Raw genomic sequence first — 15,273 nt, 5'->3', positions numbered from 1 at the left:
CGCGGCTCCGGCGCTGTGAGTGGCCGGAGCCGCGATATCGTCACTCCCGCGCATGCGCGCGGGAGATTTCATTCCGGCCGGTCGGCCACTGCCGGATTTTCAGGCCGAGAATCCCCTTGTGCACATGTACTGCTGCAGTCAGCGGAGCATACCCAGGGGAATATCTCCTAAACCGTACAGGTTTAGGAGATATTTTTTTTTACCTACAGGTAAGCCTATAGGCTTTCCTGTAGGTAAAAGTAAAAAAATTGAGTATACAACCACTTTAAGGCGTCAGCATACCAAGACATTTTGGACAATTTCATGCTCCCAACTTTGTAGGAACAGTTTGGGGACGGCCCCTTCCTGTTCCAACATGACTGCGCACCAGTGCACAAAGCAAGGTCCATAAAGACATGGATGAGCGAGTTTGAGGTGGAGGAACTTGACTGGCCTGCACAGAGCCCTGACCTCAACCCGATAGAACACCTTTGAGATGAATAAAAGCAGAGACCTCGAGCCAGGCCTTCCCGACCAACATCAGTGCCTGACCACACAAATGCGCCTCTGGAAGAATGGTCAAAAATTCCCATAGACACACTCCTAAACATTCCCAGAAGAGTTGAAGCTGTTATAGCTGCAAAGGGTGGGCCAACTCAATATTGAACCCTACAGACTAAGATGTCATTAAAGTCCATGTGCATGTACAAGCAGGTGTCCCAATACTTTTGACAATATAGTGTATGTATATAGGGGGACGAGCAAATTGGAGTCAAAACTAGATGCAGATCCCACTTTCTCTCACGTAGTCCATGTGACCGTTTTTCTGTGTATTTGTGACCTTGAAACCGGTAATCCTGGGCAGACAAATGTGATTTATAGAAATTTACTGCAGATTTATCCCTTTACATGAGATTGAAGTGATGTCACTCTAAGGGTTGATTCAGGTGGACGGATAGACTCTGCATCGGGGCGCATACATATACATACAAACTGGGTCACAACTCCTAATTGCATGTGAGCAGTTACACGCAAACCGCGTCAGCGCCGGCAATCGATTTGTACAGGGTACGAACCTCCCTGCCCACGTTGCTGGCTGCGGCTTTTTCGCACGCAAAGCATGCATGGAGGTGATCTCTCCATTGGCAAGAGTTGCAGATTGATGCTGGTGGCATGCTGGGTGTGAATGAGCCCTAAACAGATGCACCATGAAGAAGTGGTCAGGGTCAGGCATTACTTTAGTGCAGCTGCTGGAGGACTCCAAGCTGTAACCTCGTAATAAATCTCAGCAATGCCTCCACTGTATGATAGAAATTATAAATGTCCCTCTGTAGTTCCTTGGAGTCTTCTATTTCATGGAGACCTATATTCTTGTCACAGGCAACCTTATAACTGCAGGAAAATATTAATTTCACAGTCTTGTGTCCGGGCAACCCTGCAAGACAATACAAATCAGATGAAGAACATGAAAATTCTACATTTGATGGCCAATTGGCTGATCCGAACCGGTACTAGCAGCTCATATCAATAGTGACATTAGAACAAGCGCATGTGGTCTAATTTGACCAAATCTTCTGTCGCTTATAGAGATAAGAAGGCCTAGGAAAAAAATGAAAAAAAAAAAAACAAGGTTTTTTTCAATTTTTTTACAAAGCCGTTTTTTTTTTCCTGGAAAAAAAAAGTGTGGAATATGTTCTTTTACAATAAGTAATATACGGTATCTATCCACTTCGGCTATCACACCTGTTCACCCCTTATGGATCAGAGCAATTTTCTGCTATGAGCCTCTTTATTCAGCAACAATTTTGTCATTACTTAAAGGGGAGTTCCACCCCAAAAAAAAAAAATTGTCATTAATGTGCTTGAAAAAAAAAACACATTTTGGAAAAAAATTATTATTTTTTACTTACCTTATAATGCCTGTTGCTATGTGGTCCCTCGTAGTCTGCCTCCTTTAGCGCCTGGGCTCCTGACGTCACTTCCCTCAGCGCAAGAAGGGAGATCGCCTCTCGCCCCTCCCTCTGTCAATCATCTAGGACACGTGACTGGTCCCAGATGATTGCATGGCCAGTCACGGCGCGGCTCGCACATGCACAGTGGGTGCCCGGGCGCCCACAGATAAAGTGTCGGGGCCTCAGAGTGGTGGGGGAGACGAGCGGGGCTTCTTTCCCCCACATCGCGGCCTCCCTGGACAGGTAAGTGTCCAATTAATAAAAGTCAGCAGCTGCAGTATTTGTAGCTGCTGACTTTTAATTCTTTTTTTTTTTTTTTTTTAAGGGGAACTCCGCTTTAGTCATTTTTCAGTAATTTTTTCAACTTTCCATCTTTTAAATCTTATGCCCTTGTTGTCGTTTTAACTTTGGATAGTAAAACATCTTTTCTGTGCCAGTAAATACCTTATACAGCCCGCTTTCTGTTTCTTAACTGGTAAAAAGCCTAGGCTTATGACATCATGCCCAGCTCTCTCTCTCTCTCTCTCTCTTTTTCACTCTCGTGAGTCATAAGAGGGCCAATAAGGATGTGGCTCTGTGTGTCTGTGTAAATCCAGGAAGTGAACAGGCAGCAGCTTCAGCTGCCCACAGTTAAAATGGCTGCAGCCAGACTCAGTGGAGGGAGATTTCTGCAGCATATTTGGCAAGTACAGAATCACAGTATATATAAAATAATATGCAAAGTGGTTGGAGGGAAGATCCAGAATGGCAAATATGTTTTTATTACAATATATGTGAGCAGACTGCAGTTCCTCTTTTAGACCCCTTTCACACTGGGGCGTTTTTCAGGTGCTTTAGCGTTAAAAAAAGCGCATGTAAAGCACTTGAAAGAAGCCTCATCTGCAATCCCAATGTGAAAGCCCAAGTGCTTTAAGAGCCCTTTCACAATGTCAGCGCCCAAAAAAATGCTCGTAAAGCGCTGCTTAAACTAGCGGCGCTTTACCAGCGTTTTTCTAACGCTATTGGGGTGCTTTTAACCCCTGCTAGTGGCCAAATAAAGGGTTAAGATCGCCCACAAAGCGCTGCTGCCAAAAGCGTTTTGCAGGCGCTTCCCATTGATTTCAACGGGAAGGGGCGCTTTAGGAGCGTTGTATTCACCGCTCCAAAAGCGCTGCAAAGAAGCTGCTTGCAGGACTTTTTTTGATGCCCTGCCAGCTCAGCGCCTCAGTGTGAAAGCACTCGGGCTTTTACATTGGGATTGCAGTTGCGGCTTCTTTCAGGCGCTTTTTTTTAAAGCTAAAGTGCCTGAAAAATGCCCCAGTGTGAAAGGGATCTCAGTGTGAAAGCACTCGGGCTTTTACATTGGGATTGCAGATGAGGCTTCTTTCAAGCGCTTTACAGGCGCTTTTTTTTAATGCTAAAGCGCCTGAAAAACGCCCCAGCGTGAAAGGGGTCTAAGATAACAATGTAATGCATATATTGTGTTTTTAAGGACAAACAAGGCTTTCTTTTCGTGAATATTGTCCTGCAACAATTTTGTTCATTTTTTTTTCACATTCCTTAGACAATTAAATGTCATAAAACTGAACAAAAGGCACTTTTTGTTTTTTGAGCAGTGTTAGTTTAAAAATAAACAGTGTTATTGCACATAAAAAGTGTGCATTTTATTCTGCAATTTGTCCTGTTTAAAACAACTCTAACATTATGATTTAGGTAAAAGCATTATAAACTTATTTACAAATGAAGTAAAGCGGGTTTTTTTCAATGTTGCGCTTTTTTTCAGTGCGATATCTGTAAATATATGCAAAAGGTGTAAACGTATTATTGAACAAAGAAAACGAAAGCAGAAAAAAAAGTTTATAGTTAATAAAATAGAAAAAAAAATCACCAGGAAAATTATACTTGAATGGAGAAAGAGAATAAGGAGTTAATTAGGGATGATTAGAGTAAACTAATGCCGCGTACACACGATCGGAAATTCTGCCAGCAAAAGTCGGATGTGAGCTTTTGGTAAGAAAATGTGACCATGCGTGTGCTCCATTGGACTTTTGCTGGAGGAATTCCAGCCAGCAAAAGATTGAGAGCAGGTTCTCAATTTTTCGATCGGAAAAAGTTTTGATCGCAAATTCCGATCTTCTGTACCCAATCCTATGTGCAAAATTCCTACGCATGCTCGGAAACAATTCGTTGCATGCTCGGAAGAATTGAACTTAATTTTCTCTAGTGTTGTAAGTCACCGCGTTCTTGATAAGTTCAGCAAACTTTTGTGTGACGTGTGTATGCAAGCCACGCTTGAGCGGAATTCTGTTGGAAAAACCATCCAAGATTTTTCAGACGGAAAATCCGCTTTTGTGTACGGGGCATTAGGGTTAATAAGGGATTCAACAGAGGAACATTTAATAAAAAAATAATAATATTTTTTTTTTTTTTTTTTACTTGCTTTAACTGACTTAGGCCGCGTACACACGCGGGGACTGTTCGCCCAACTTTGTCCGTCAAACAGTTTCGGCAAACAGTCCGCTCAAAATTAGCATGGACGGACATGGCCACACACGACGAACGAACAGTTTGCTGAAACCGTGCGCGATGACGTGAACGGCACGTACGACGGGACGAAAAATACGACGTCCTATACACTGCATTATAACTTTCGGCGTGTAAATCCTTTCTGAGCATGCGCGGAACTTAGTTTGACGAACAAGCCTACACACGGGCGGACTGTTCGCTCAAACAAGGTTTCAGCGGACAGTTTTACGGAATTTCCGAAAAACCTTGTTCGTCAAACTGTCCGCTGAAACTGTCCGCTGAAAGCCCACACACGAGCGGACTGTCCGCCCAAACACTGTTCAGCGGACAAAGTTGGGCGAACAGTCCGCGCGTGTGTACGCGGCCTTAATCTACAGATCAAAGTAGTATCAAAGTTTGATCTGTAGATGAAGAAACAGAAAGTTGCAAAATGAAACAATGTTTCATTGCAGGTTTCTGTATTGATGGCTGAGCAATGTTGTTGATAAACATTGCCAGACTGCTTTTTTTTTTTTTTTTTTAGACAGGTCTTGTCGATTTGTGCCCTCTGTCGAAAGTGCCTGCGCACATTGTAGCAGGGTTTTTTCCACGGGAGATACCATTTGACGTGCGCAATTGAATGCTATGCAAACAACGGAGAGACAACGTATTTGTCATATTGTGCCTCGCTGTTGCGGCGCGGGTTTACAGTGTGCTAAAGGTCCGCTTTTGTCTGTGTTGCGGGGTGGGTTTGGTGTGTTGATTGGCGGGTTTTCCCTGTGTCTAAGGGCGGGTTTTGTCTGTGTTGCAACCCGCCCTCAACACACCCACAACCCACCCTGCAACTGCGAGGCTCAATCTGACAAATACGGTGTCCCTCCGATGTTTGTATAGCTTTCAATTGTGCCCGTCAAATGGTTTATCCCGTCGGAAAAAGCCTTGTACGATGTGTGCATGCGCTATGCTGACGTCACGTCAGATGATCGGGAATTCAGCTAGAGTGCCCTTCCGTCCTGTGCATGTGTGGGCTCTTTTTGGCGGAGGGTACAAATCGATAGAACACCGGGACCTTCTCTGTGTACTCGGCAATGCAGCTGTGATTCATCAGAGCTAAATTGCTGTGTACCGGGGCAGGGGGGATCCCGGCAGCAGAGCAGAAGGACTGGACGTTCCAGACACGCCCGGTGTACACTGATAACATTTGGGCGTGTCTAGTACGCCCACAGTTTGCAACTTTTCTGCCTCCTTCCCTTCTCTTTAACGTTTGGCCACTTTTTTTTCCCACTTCCACTTCTACCCAGATTGCCTAGGTCAGTGATGGCGAACCTTGGCACTCCAGATGTTTTGGAACTACATTTCCCATGATGCTCAACTACACTGCAGAGTGGGAGAGCATCATGGGAAATGTAGTTCAAAAACATCTGGAGTGCCAAGGTTCGCCATCACTGGCCTAGGTGATCTGAGCGGAAGTTGCCCCCTCCATTGCCTGCAACATCTTTGGACATGTCATACCTCCCAAATTTCTAAAATGGGAATGAGGGACACCTATTAGCAAAAGTATGTAGGCATAGGACACACCTCCTGCCACGCCACGCCCCCCCCCCCTTAAAGGAGAATTGTATAACAAAAAAATGATTGGTTAAACCCGCAAGTGCTTTTTACCACTACTATTCCTTTATATTGGCTTTTAGTATTTACAAATGCAGCAATTTAGAGATTGGATGAAAGGTTTAGCGCTGAAAAACACTTTTTGATAGATAAATAGTACATTTTATATACATCTATATAGATCAGACCAAATGAGGGACAAATGAGGAGGAATGAGGGACAGAGGGACATTGTTCCAAATCTGGGACAGTCCCTCGAAATCCGGGACAGTTGGGAGCATTGATGCTTGCACAGTAGGGAGCTGGCTGTGAAGCTGCAAGGAGTCAGTAAAGTGGCGGCACCGGGGACCCGAAGATTGAAAAACATGTCATCAGCAGCTTCATGTCATCACTTACATTGACACCGTGGATGGAGATGCGGTCGTGATCCATGGTCAGAAATGTAACGGCATCCTGGATAGAGGGAAACACCTGAGATTTGGTGATGGTTTCATTGAATAGGTTCCCTTCCTCCAGGCCGGTGATCACGGTCACTGTATGAATGAAATATTGTCACTGTATCTATAGAAATATATGGAGCAAAATAGCTAACATCTCTTTTGAAAAATAAGGCCCCATTCACATTTGGCGATTTGGAATCACAAGGGGAGGACGGGGTGGGGTGGTCAAGTGGCAATCGCTACAAAACATGCGACATACGTTTTGGTGTCATTCATTGTAAATGGCAGCCCAAACACAGTGTGATTTTGCCATGATTGTTGTGTGACAGAGTCAATCTCCTGGCCTGGTCATTAAGGGACAAATCCTTCTGTGGTTAAAAAATCGCGTGAAGCTTGTTACTTAAAAAGAAGCAGGAGCTTCTTTTTTGTGACAAGCGTACATAGGGCAGCACATTCATTTCATGACATGCAGAATTGTGTAAAAAAAAAAACGACCACACAAAAGCGCGAGCGAAAATGCAGGTTTACTCGTAAAGAGTCAATGCGGCTTAAAGCAAAACAAGCAAAAGAAAATAACCTCAGTAGTAGTAGACTCATTTGCTCCATACTCCATGTGTTAGCGAGTGCGTAATGCGCATGCATGTATCTGTTTCTGTGATGTCATTAGTTTCTAATGATATGATAGGTGGGATATTTGTTGACGCCGCTAAATAGCCGCCACTAAGCAGAGATGATAGGTACACTTTAAAAATTATTATTTAGTGACGGTGCAAACTTTTTGAAGATATTAAAAGAATGTGTTACCATTGCAGCCCGCCAGGTACACATCCACTTCTATTTCAGCAAAATTCTTGAAAATCTGCAAGATAAAAATAACTTTTTTTACCTTTCATGAGTTACTTCCTGGTTTCTGGCCTAGGCTAAACTGATGTCATACATCTCAGGAGTCTTCATGGGCATTTTTTTTCCTTTCATCTGAAGGATGGTATTTCTCAGCTAAGCACACTCTCCAGCCTGAATGCCTGAGCTAAGGGCATTTGGATTCTAGAAGTAAATGATACAGCTACATACTGTAAATCGTGTGCCCTTACTCAAAATGGTCGCAGCTAGAAATGCTAGGAGGGGTGTTTTTCAAAGTAATTTCCCAACAAAATAAAGCATGAAGACGTGAATGGATGGGGGAGCTTTCTTTGAATATTAACCACTTGCCGACTGCCTACCGCAGATGTACTGTGGCTAGTTGACTCTAATGTGCGAAACGACGTACCTGTATGTCATTTCGTGCAATAGCCACTGGGAGGTGCGATCCCATGCTGATTGGACACAGGGAATGCCAATCAGTGGGTCCGACGGATCCAATGTCTGCTGGCCACCTGCGATTGTTCCCGGGAGAAGCAGAACGGCAATGGGCAGGTTGGCTCTATTGCGTGAAATTACGTACCTGTACGTTATTTCATGCAATAGCCACTGGGAGGTGCGATCCCATGCTGATTGGACACAGGGGATGCCAATCAGCGTGTCCGATGGACCCAATGTCCGCTGACCACCCGCGATCGTTCCTGGGAGAGGCAGAACAGCAATCGGCAGGTTGGCTCTATTGCGCGAAATGATGTACCTGTACATCATTTTGTGCAATAGCCACTGGGAGGCACAATCCCGCGCTGATTGGACACAGGGGATGCCAATCAGCGGGTTAGACAGACCCGATGTCTGCTGGCCATCCGCGATTTTTCCCGGGAGAGGCAAAATGACAATAGGCAGGTTGGCTCTATTGCGCAAAACGACGTACCTGTACGTCATTTAGTGCAATAGCCACTGTGAGGAGCGATCCCATGCTGATTGCACACAGGGGCAGGGCCGTCTTTAATATTGACTGGACCCTGGGCAAACACTTTCTTTAGCCCCCTCTTCCATGCAATTTCACTCTCCACATGCTTTGAGACATACAATAAATAGCAGCTAGACTCAAAATCAGTTTACTGAATCAGACCAGGCAGCAATTGGTTACAGTGTATCATTACCGCTCACTGACTGGCTGCTAAAGGTTACAGCACACATTATGGCTCACTGATTATTTTCTAGAGGTGAAAGCACATGACTTCTGCTTGTTGATTGGTTGCTAGAGATTACTGTACATCAATACTGCTCACTGATTGATTGCTAGAGGTTACTGGACATCTATACCACTCACTAATTGGTTGCTAGAGGTTACTGCACATTATTACTGCTCACTGATTGGTTCCTAGAGGTTACTGCATATCCTTATCGCTCAACGATTGGTTCCAAGAGGTTAGTGCACAGCATTACTGCTCACTGATTGGTTGCTAAAGGTTGCAGCACATCATCTCATTACTGGCATAGAAACATGGAGCAGTTTCTCACACACGGGAATCATGTAGCGCAAAAGTTGCACCATGCGATTTCCGTGTGGATGCGTTTTGAACGAGCGCAGGAAAATGAATGAGCTGTCGTGCCCATGCAAACGCACATGGAGAGCCATATATACATGAACCGGGCCTTAGGGCCTGATCACACCGGGGGCATTAGGATTGCGCCAGTATTTTCAGGTATGATACTGAAAAACATCAGCTGGGAACATTTCAGTATTTAATGAACTTACTTTTCTTAATACTTTGACGCAGGCGGTATCTACGAAATTTGCGGCAGAAAAGTCCAGGATCAAAGAGTGGAAATTTGGTTTGTCCAAACCCAGAGATTGCAGCAGGCTCCTCCCACCGGGCTCATCTCTGGTCGCCTGGCCGGGGACAACGATAATGGAGCCCTCAGTCATATCTTGCTCTTTGTTCTATCATTATGTCGGGGTGGGAAACGATAATAGGTTAGTCTTCAGATTTATTTACTCTTTTTCCATTCTTTGTTGTGGAGATGCAACAAAAAAGGCAAAAAGAGTAAAGAAAACAAGTGTTTTATAAAAAAAAAAAAAAAAGACAGAGAAGATGTTAATGATACACAATAGGGTTGCACACTGATACTGGTACTAAGCATTTGCACAAGTACCTGTACTGCTGTATTTGCTCCAATAACTGAAACCAATACCTTTGCAATACAAAATGAACGGGCTCAAATTGCACTGCAAAGAATCGCATGTGATTTGAACAGAAATGCGGTGTGATTCCTGTCTGAATCCAATGCAGTTTCTCCGCACTGCATCAGTGTGAACCCAGGCTTGTCATAGTGACTTCAGCCTGGGTTCACATAGGAGTGGTGCGGTAAACCGCATGCAATTTAGACAGGAATTGCATCCAATTCTTTGCAGTGCGATTTGAGGCCATTGATTTTGTAACAATAAATAGCACTGCAAGCATGATGTGTTTTTGCACGTTTCTTAAAAACATGTAGGTGTGAATGGAGCCTGAGGGTTTCATATCTACTGTGACACTGGCGATAAAACATGCAGGAGCAGAGCTGAAAAAAGAAAGGATTGTGTAAATCTCACCTCTTCTCTCTCATATTCAAGTTTTCCAAGTTCCAGACGATCAAATGCCAGATTGTCATGCCCCGAGATCTGTGGCAGGGGAAGTAGAAAGGTATATTAATCTCATATGTTGGTATGTGCAAGGGGGCTCTGTGCCTCCCCCCCCCCCCCCAAATCACCTTGGCTTGGCATGTTGATGGGGACAAGGGCCTCTTACTGACAACCCTGGCCAGTGGTTGTGGGGGTCTGTGGGCAGGGGGCTTATCGGGAATCTGGAAGCCCCCTTTAACAAGGGGGTCCCCAGATCCAGCCTCCCCCTATGTGAATGAGTATGGGGTACATTGTTAGTACCCTACCCATTTACCCAAAAAAAGGGTAGTGTTACAAAAAAACAAGAGGCAGTTTTGGAAATGTCCTTTATTAAAAATGAACAGTGTCCCCCATCGTAGCTCCGTGTCTTCTTCCTCCAGTCGTCTCCCTCTGCTTCTTCTCCCTCTGCTTCTTCTCACGGTTCTTCTCCCTCCGGCGATGACTTCTTCCTCCACAAACCCAGTCTTCCTCAGATGCCGGCTCCCGCTGTTCTTATATAGCCATGGGGAGTAGCAGGATCTCCGTGTGAGATATAAGAATTGGCAGACACCGAACCTGACATAACAACAGAAGCCAGCGTCCGAGGAAGACCACGGAGGAAAAAATCATCGGCGGAGGGAGAAGAACCGGAAGAAGAAGCAAAGGAACAACCAGGAAAAAAAGTGAAGGGAGAAGAACCGGGAGAAGAAGCGATTCTAATAAGAAGAGATTCTAATAAGCCCCCTACTTGCAGACCCCCACAACCACCACCCAGGGTTGTCCGGAAGAGATCCTTGTCCCCATCAACATGGGAAAAGGGGCTTTGGGGTGGGGAGGCACAGAGCCCCCTTTGCCCCAAAGCACCCACCTCCCCATGAAATTCTTTCCAAATCAGACAATGTGATTGTCTGGATTTGTTTCCACATTTTGTCTCTCATAGTTGAGGTATACCTATGATGACATTTACAGGCCTCTCTCATCTTTTAAGTGTGAGAACTTGCACAATTGGTGGATGACTAAATACTTTTTTGCCCCACTGTAATATCCCCCCCCCCCCCCCCCCATTGTGTTTAGCTTGTTAGTGGGCATGGAGGAGGAGGGGAGGAGCGTGCTTTCATTTACAACTGTTATTACACCCACATGTGTGACGCTATAGTCACATGGGCTGCTCAGATGTGATAGGGAGGAAGTTCTCAGCATAGAAACTCACTGAAAACTGAGCATGTGCAGAGCTGCCAACACTGCTCTGCAAAATCCCCAACTGTATTGGGGACATGAACAGAAAAGGGGAAATCAGCAGGATCAACCAGCTTTTTTGCAGAATACAGAAAACTAATCTCATAGTGACTGAGTGAGTATGAACAGCATGGAATGAATACACCATTTATTGATTTTGTTTTTTTAGGATGTGGATCACACACTCGTTGCATTTTGAACATGATGGGGGGAATGCGGGCCACTAATGCCCTGTACACACGATAGGATTTTCCGATGGAAAATGTGTGATAGGACCTTGTTGTCGGAGATTCCGACACATTTTCCATAGGAATTTCCGTCACACAAAATTTGAGATCTGGTTCTCAAATTTTCCGACAACAAAATCCATCCAACTTATTTTTTCTTGGCTCATCGTACATGTGGTACGTCACCGCGTTCTTGACGTTCAGAATTTCCGACCAACTTTGTTGCGACCGTGTGTATGCAACACAAGTTTGAACCAACATCCGTCGTAAAAACATCCCATGGATTTTGTTGGCAGAATATCCTATCGTGTGTACAGGGCATAACGCTGTGTTTCGGTATGAATGAGCCCTTATGTTTTGGTCTAAGAACATTCAACCAGAAAAGGAAATAATATAAAGAGGACCTCTGCTAAGTGTATGGAGATTTCTGTGCTCATTACTGACAGTGTCATGAATCAGCTACTGCAGAGAGGGAATACCTATACAGAATTGATACAACGTTGCAGAGACAAAACCCCCATTGTTTATCTTAGGTGATCTGTTATGCCGCGTACACACGATCGGATTTTCCAACAACAAAACTGTGGATTTTTGTTTGAAAGTTGTCGGCTCAAACTTGTCTTGCATACACCTGGTCACACAAATGTTGGGCAAAAATTCTGAATGTGGGAACGCGGTGACGTACAAGACGTACGCCGAGCCGAGAAAAAGGGAAGTTCAATAGCCGGTGCGGCTCCTTCTGCTTGTTTCCGAGCATGCGTGAACTTTTATGCGACGGACTTGTGTACACACAGTCGGACTTTGCGGCAACAAGTTTTGTTGGCGGAAAATTTGAGAACCTGCAATCAAGCATTTGTGGGCGGAAATTCCGACAGCAAATGTTCAATGGAGCGTACACATGGTCAGACTTTCCAACAACAAGCTCACGTCTAAGCCCTTGTACACACGATCGGAGATTCCGACGGAATGTGTCCGATTGGAGCGTTTTGTCGGATATTCCGACTGTGTGTGGTCTGCATCGGACTGTTTCCGTCGGAATATCCGTCAGACCAAATTTTCCAACTTGCCGGAAATATTTTCCGACAAAATGCTCCGATCGGACGTACTCCGATCATGTGTAGAGAATTCCGATCGGACAAAGTGCCACGCATGCTCAGATCAAATTCCTACATCAAAGCTATTGGCTACTAGCCTGAACGTAGTCCCGTCGTAACGAAATAACGTCATCACGTTCTGAACGATCAGATTTTTCGACAACATCGTCCGACCGTGTGTATACAACAGTTTCGGACAAAATCCTTCGGACAAAATCCGACGGATTTGGCTGTCGGAATCTCCGACCGTGTGTACAAGGGCTAACATTTCCCATCAGAAAATCCAACCGTGTGTACGCAGCATAAGGCTCCATTTTTTTTTTTTTTTCTTTTTTTTTTTTTTTTTGCTACTTCAGCGAATTTTCATGAGGCCCAATCAGCTTTACGTTCATTTACGTTATCCTCATCTTCACATCATTGTAGCTTTATATTTTCATTTATATTACAAAAATTCCTTTATTCATTTTCAAAGAAAAAAAGTAAAATGAACACTATCAGATCTACTCCTACGAGCCTCTCTCTCCATCTTCTACCTTTCCCCCCCCCCCCCCATCTCCCACCCGCCACCCTCCTCTACCTCACTATGCGGGGAGATTAAATCTACTTCTGTTTACCTTCTTATATTCTTATATGCTCAGCATAGCTCCATGTTTTTTTAAATTTTTTCCACTCTTGCCATTTATCTACTACTACCAATCCCTTATCATCGTGGCTTTCCCTTCGCCTAATCATACGGTGAGTCTCTTCTACTGCATCAATCCATTCCCAAATTGATGGGCTTTCCTCTTTTTGCCAGTTCTTAGGTATCAATCTTTTGGCAGCATTTAAGAGATGCGGGACCAGTGATTCTTGATACTTTTTAATTTCCCCTCTAGTACCATGGAATAAAACTATCCATGCATCCTCTGGGATTATGATGTTTGTAATTTCTTTTACATAATGCAAAATCCTTTTCCAGTATTTATTTATTTTTGGACAGCTCCACCACAGATGGGTCATTGTTCCTACCTCTCTACACCCTCTCCAACAGTCCCCTGACTTACTTGGTTGAAATTTATGAATTTTATCTGGGGTAGCGTACCATCTAGAGATACATTTATAATTCATTTCTGCTGTGCTGCTATCGGCGGCCGACCTGTGTATAAGTTTATAGATTTTCCCCTGAGTGCTTTTATCACATTGTGTGCCCAATTCCTTTTCCCATTTCTGTATAAAAGGTGGGCTCTCCAGCTCCCCTCTCTCGGTCAGTAGCCTGTACAGCTTGGAAATTATCCCCTTAGAATTATCTGTTAAGCATAACTGCTCAAAAGGCGACAACTCATCTTCCGTTCTTAATGGCCGTGGTAGACTTCCCACAAAGTGGGCCAACTGGAGATACCGCCACTCGTCTATTCTTCCTAATTCCCCTTTGTGTTTTAAATCGTGCAGTGGCAAAATCCTCCCCCCTTTTATAATGTCCCTTACCTGTGTCTTCTCTTTTTTCAACCAGTTCCCACTATTAATTTTTAACCCTGGAGGGAAGTATTCATTTTCTTTTAACTCTATAAGTGGGGAATTATACTGGCCATTCAATTGCTTATACGCCCTATCCCAAACCCTAAGTGCATTACGTGTCAAAATATTTGTGTCCGAGTCAAGTGTCCTGTGTTTTGGCGGATTCCATACAATCTTATTCAACTGTGCCTTACTAAAAGTGTTTTCTAAGTTTACCCATCTTTTCTCCTTATTATTTTCCCTTACCCACTCTACTACTCTCGACAGCACAATCGCTTTATAATATTTTTGTATATCGGGTATAGCTAACCCCCCTTGTTTTTTACTTCGTTTCAGGGTAGTGAAGGGAACTCTCGGTTTTTTATTATTCCATATGAACCCCATTAGCAGTGTCTTCATCTTTGTGAAATAATACTTCGGTACCGCTATGGGGATCATCAGGAATTTGTACAAAATTTTGGGTACAATGAACATCTTAAGTGCGCTAATACGTCCCATCCAGGTCAATGATCTATTTACCAATCTATTACTTTCTTTCTTGATTTCATCCAGTAATGGGATGAAATTTAATTTATACATTTTCTCCACTGAGGTTGTAAGTTTTATTCCAAGGTAATTCAATTCCTTCCGCCAAGGGAACCCAAACTCTTTTTGGAGCCTACATTTTTCCAATTTACCTGTATTTATGTTAAGTACCTCTGATTTTGCTTGGTTAATTTTAAAGTTCGAGAGTTGGCCATACTGTGCTATCGCCTCTATCAGCTTAGGCATAGTATTACTTGGTTTACTAATATAGAATAGTACATCGTCGGCAAAAGCAGCCAGTTTATGTTCTTCCTTTCCTATTTCAATTCCCTTAATCTGTGGGTCATTACGAATCGTGGCAAGCAGTGGCTCTAAAGACAACACAAACAAAAGGGGTGACAGGGGGCATCCCTGTCTCGTCCCATTTTTCATCTCGAAAGGTAGGGATAACGTACCGTTAATCTTAATCCTAGCGGTTGGGTGACAGTAAAGTGTCCTAATCCTCTGAACCATTTTTGGTCCCACTCCCATTGCTTCCAAGGTCCGGAACATAAAGCCCCAGTCTACCCTGTCGAAGGCCTTCTGGGCATCAATCGACAGGAGTAGACTCGGGCTCTCCCTCTCGCCCACCTGGCATAAGGCTCCATTTAAACTCCAAAGTGGTGATGTTTCCATTGAGACATTGAACTTTATTACGATGGGGAATTTGGTTTGCTATGCCAACAAAAAA

At 44.1% G+C, this 15,273-nt stretch overlaps 1 protein-coding gene across 1 annotated transcript in view; it reads right to left on the bottom strand.

Moving 5' to 3' along the window:
- Positions 1–1,390: 1,390 nt before the first annotated feature.
- The window catches only part of LOC143927563 (solute carrier family 26 member 6-like), a 48,266-nt gene continuing 34,383 nt past the window's right edge, over positions 1,391–15,273 (bottom strand). The window contains exons 16-20 of the mRNA XM_077451696.1: positions 9,920–9,988; positions 9,083–9,268; positions 7,267–7,321; positions 6,419–6,555; positions 1,391–1,414 (exon numbers count right to left, since the gene is read on the bottom strand). Of these exons, the coding sequence (XP_077307822.1) occupies positions 1,391–1,414; positions 6,419–6,555; positions 7,267–7,321; positions 9,083–9,268; positions 9,920–9,988 (471 nt within the window). The remainder of the gene's footprint in view (positions 1,415–6,418; positions 6,556–7,266; positions 7,322–9,082; positions 9,269–9,919; positions 9,989–15,273) is intronic.

Source organism: Lithobates pipiens, unplaced genomic scaffold (assembly GCF_037356315.1).
Source record: "Lithobates pipiens isolate NorthernLeopardFrog02 unplaced genomic scaffold, aLitPip1_a1.2 Scaffold_23, whole genome shotgun sequence".
NCBI lineage: Eukaryota > Metazoa > Chordata > Amphibia > Anura > Ranidae > Lithobates > Lithobates pipiens.
The sequence above is the reverse complement of the archived record's forward strand: the minus strand, read 5'-3'. Positions and strand labels throughout refer to the sequence as shown.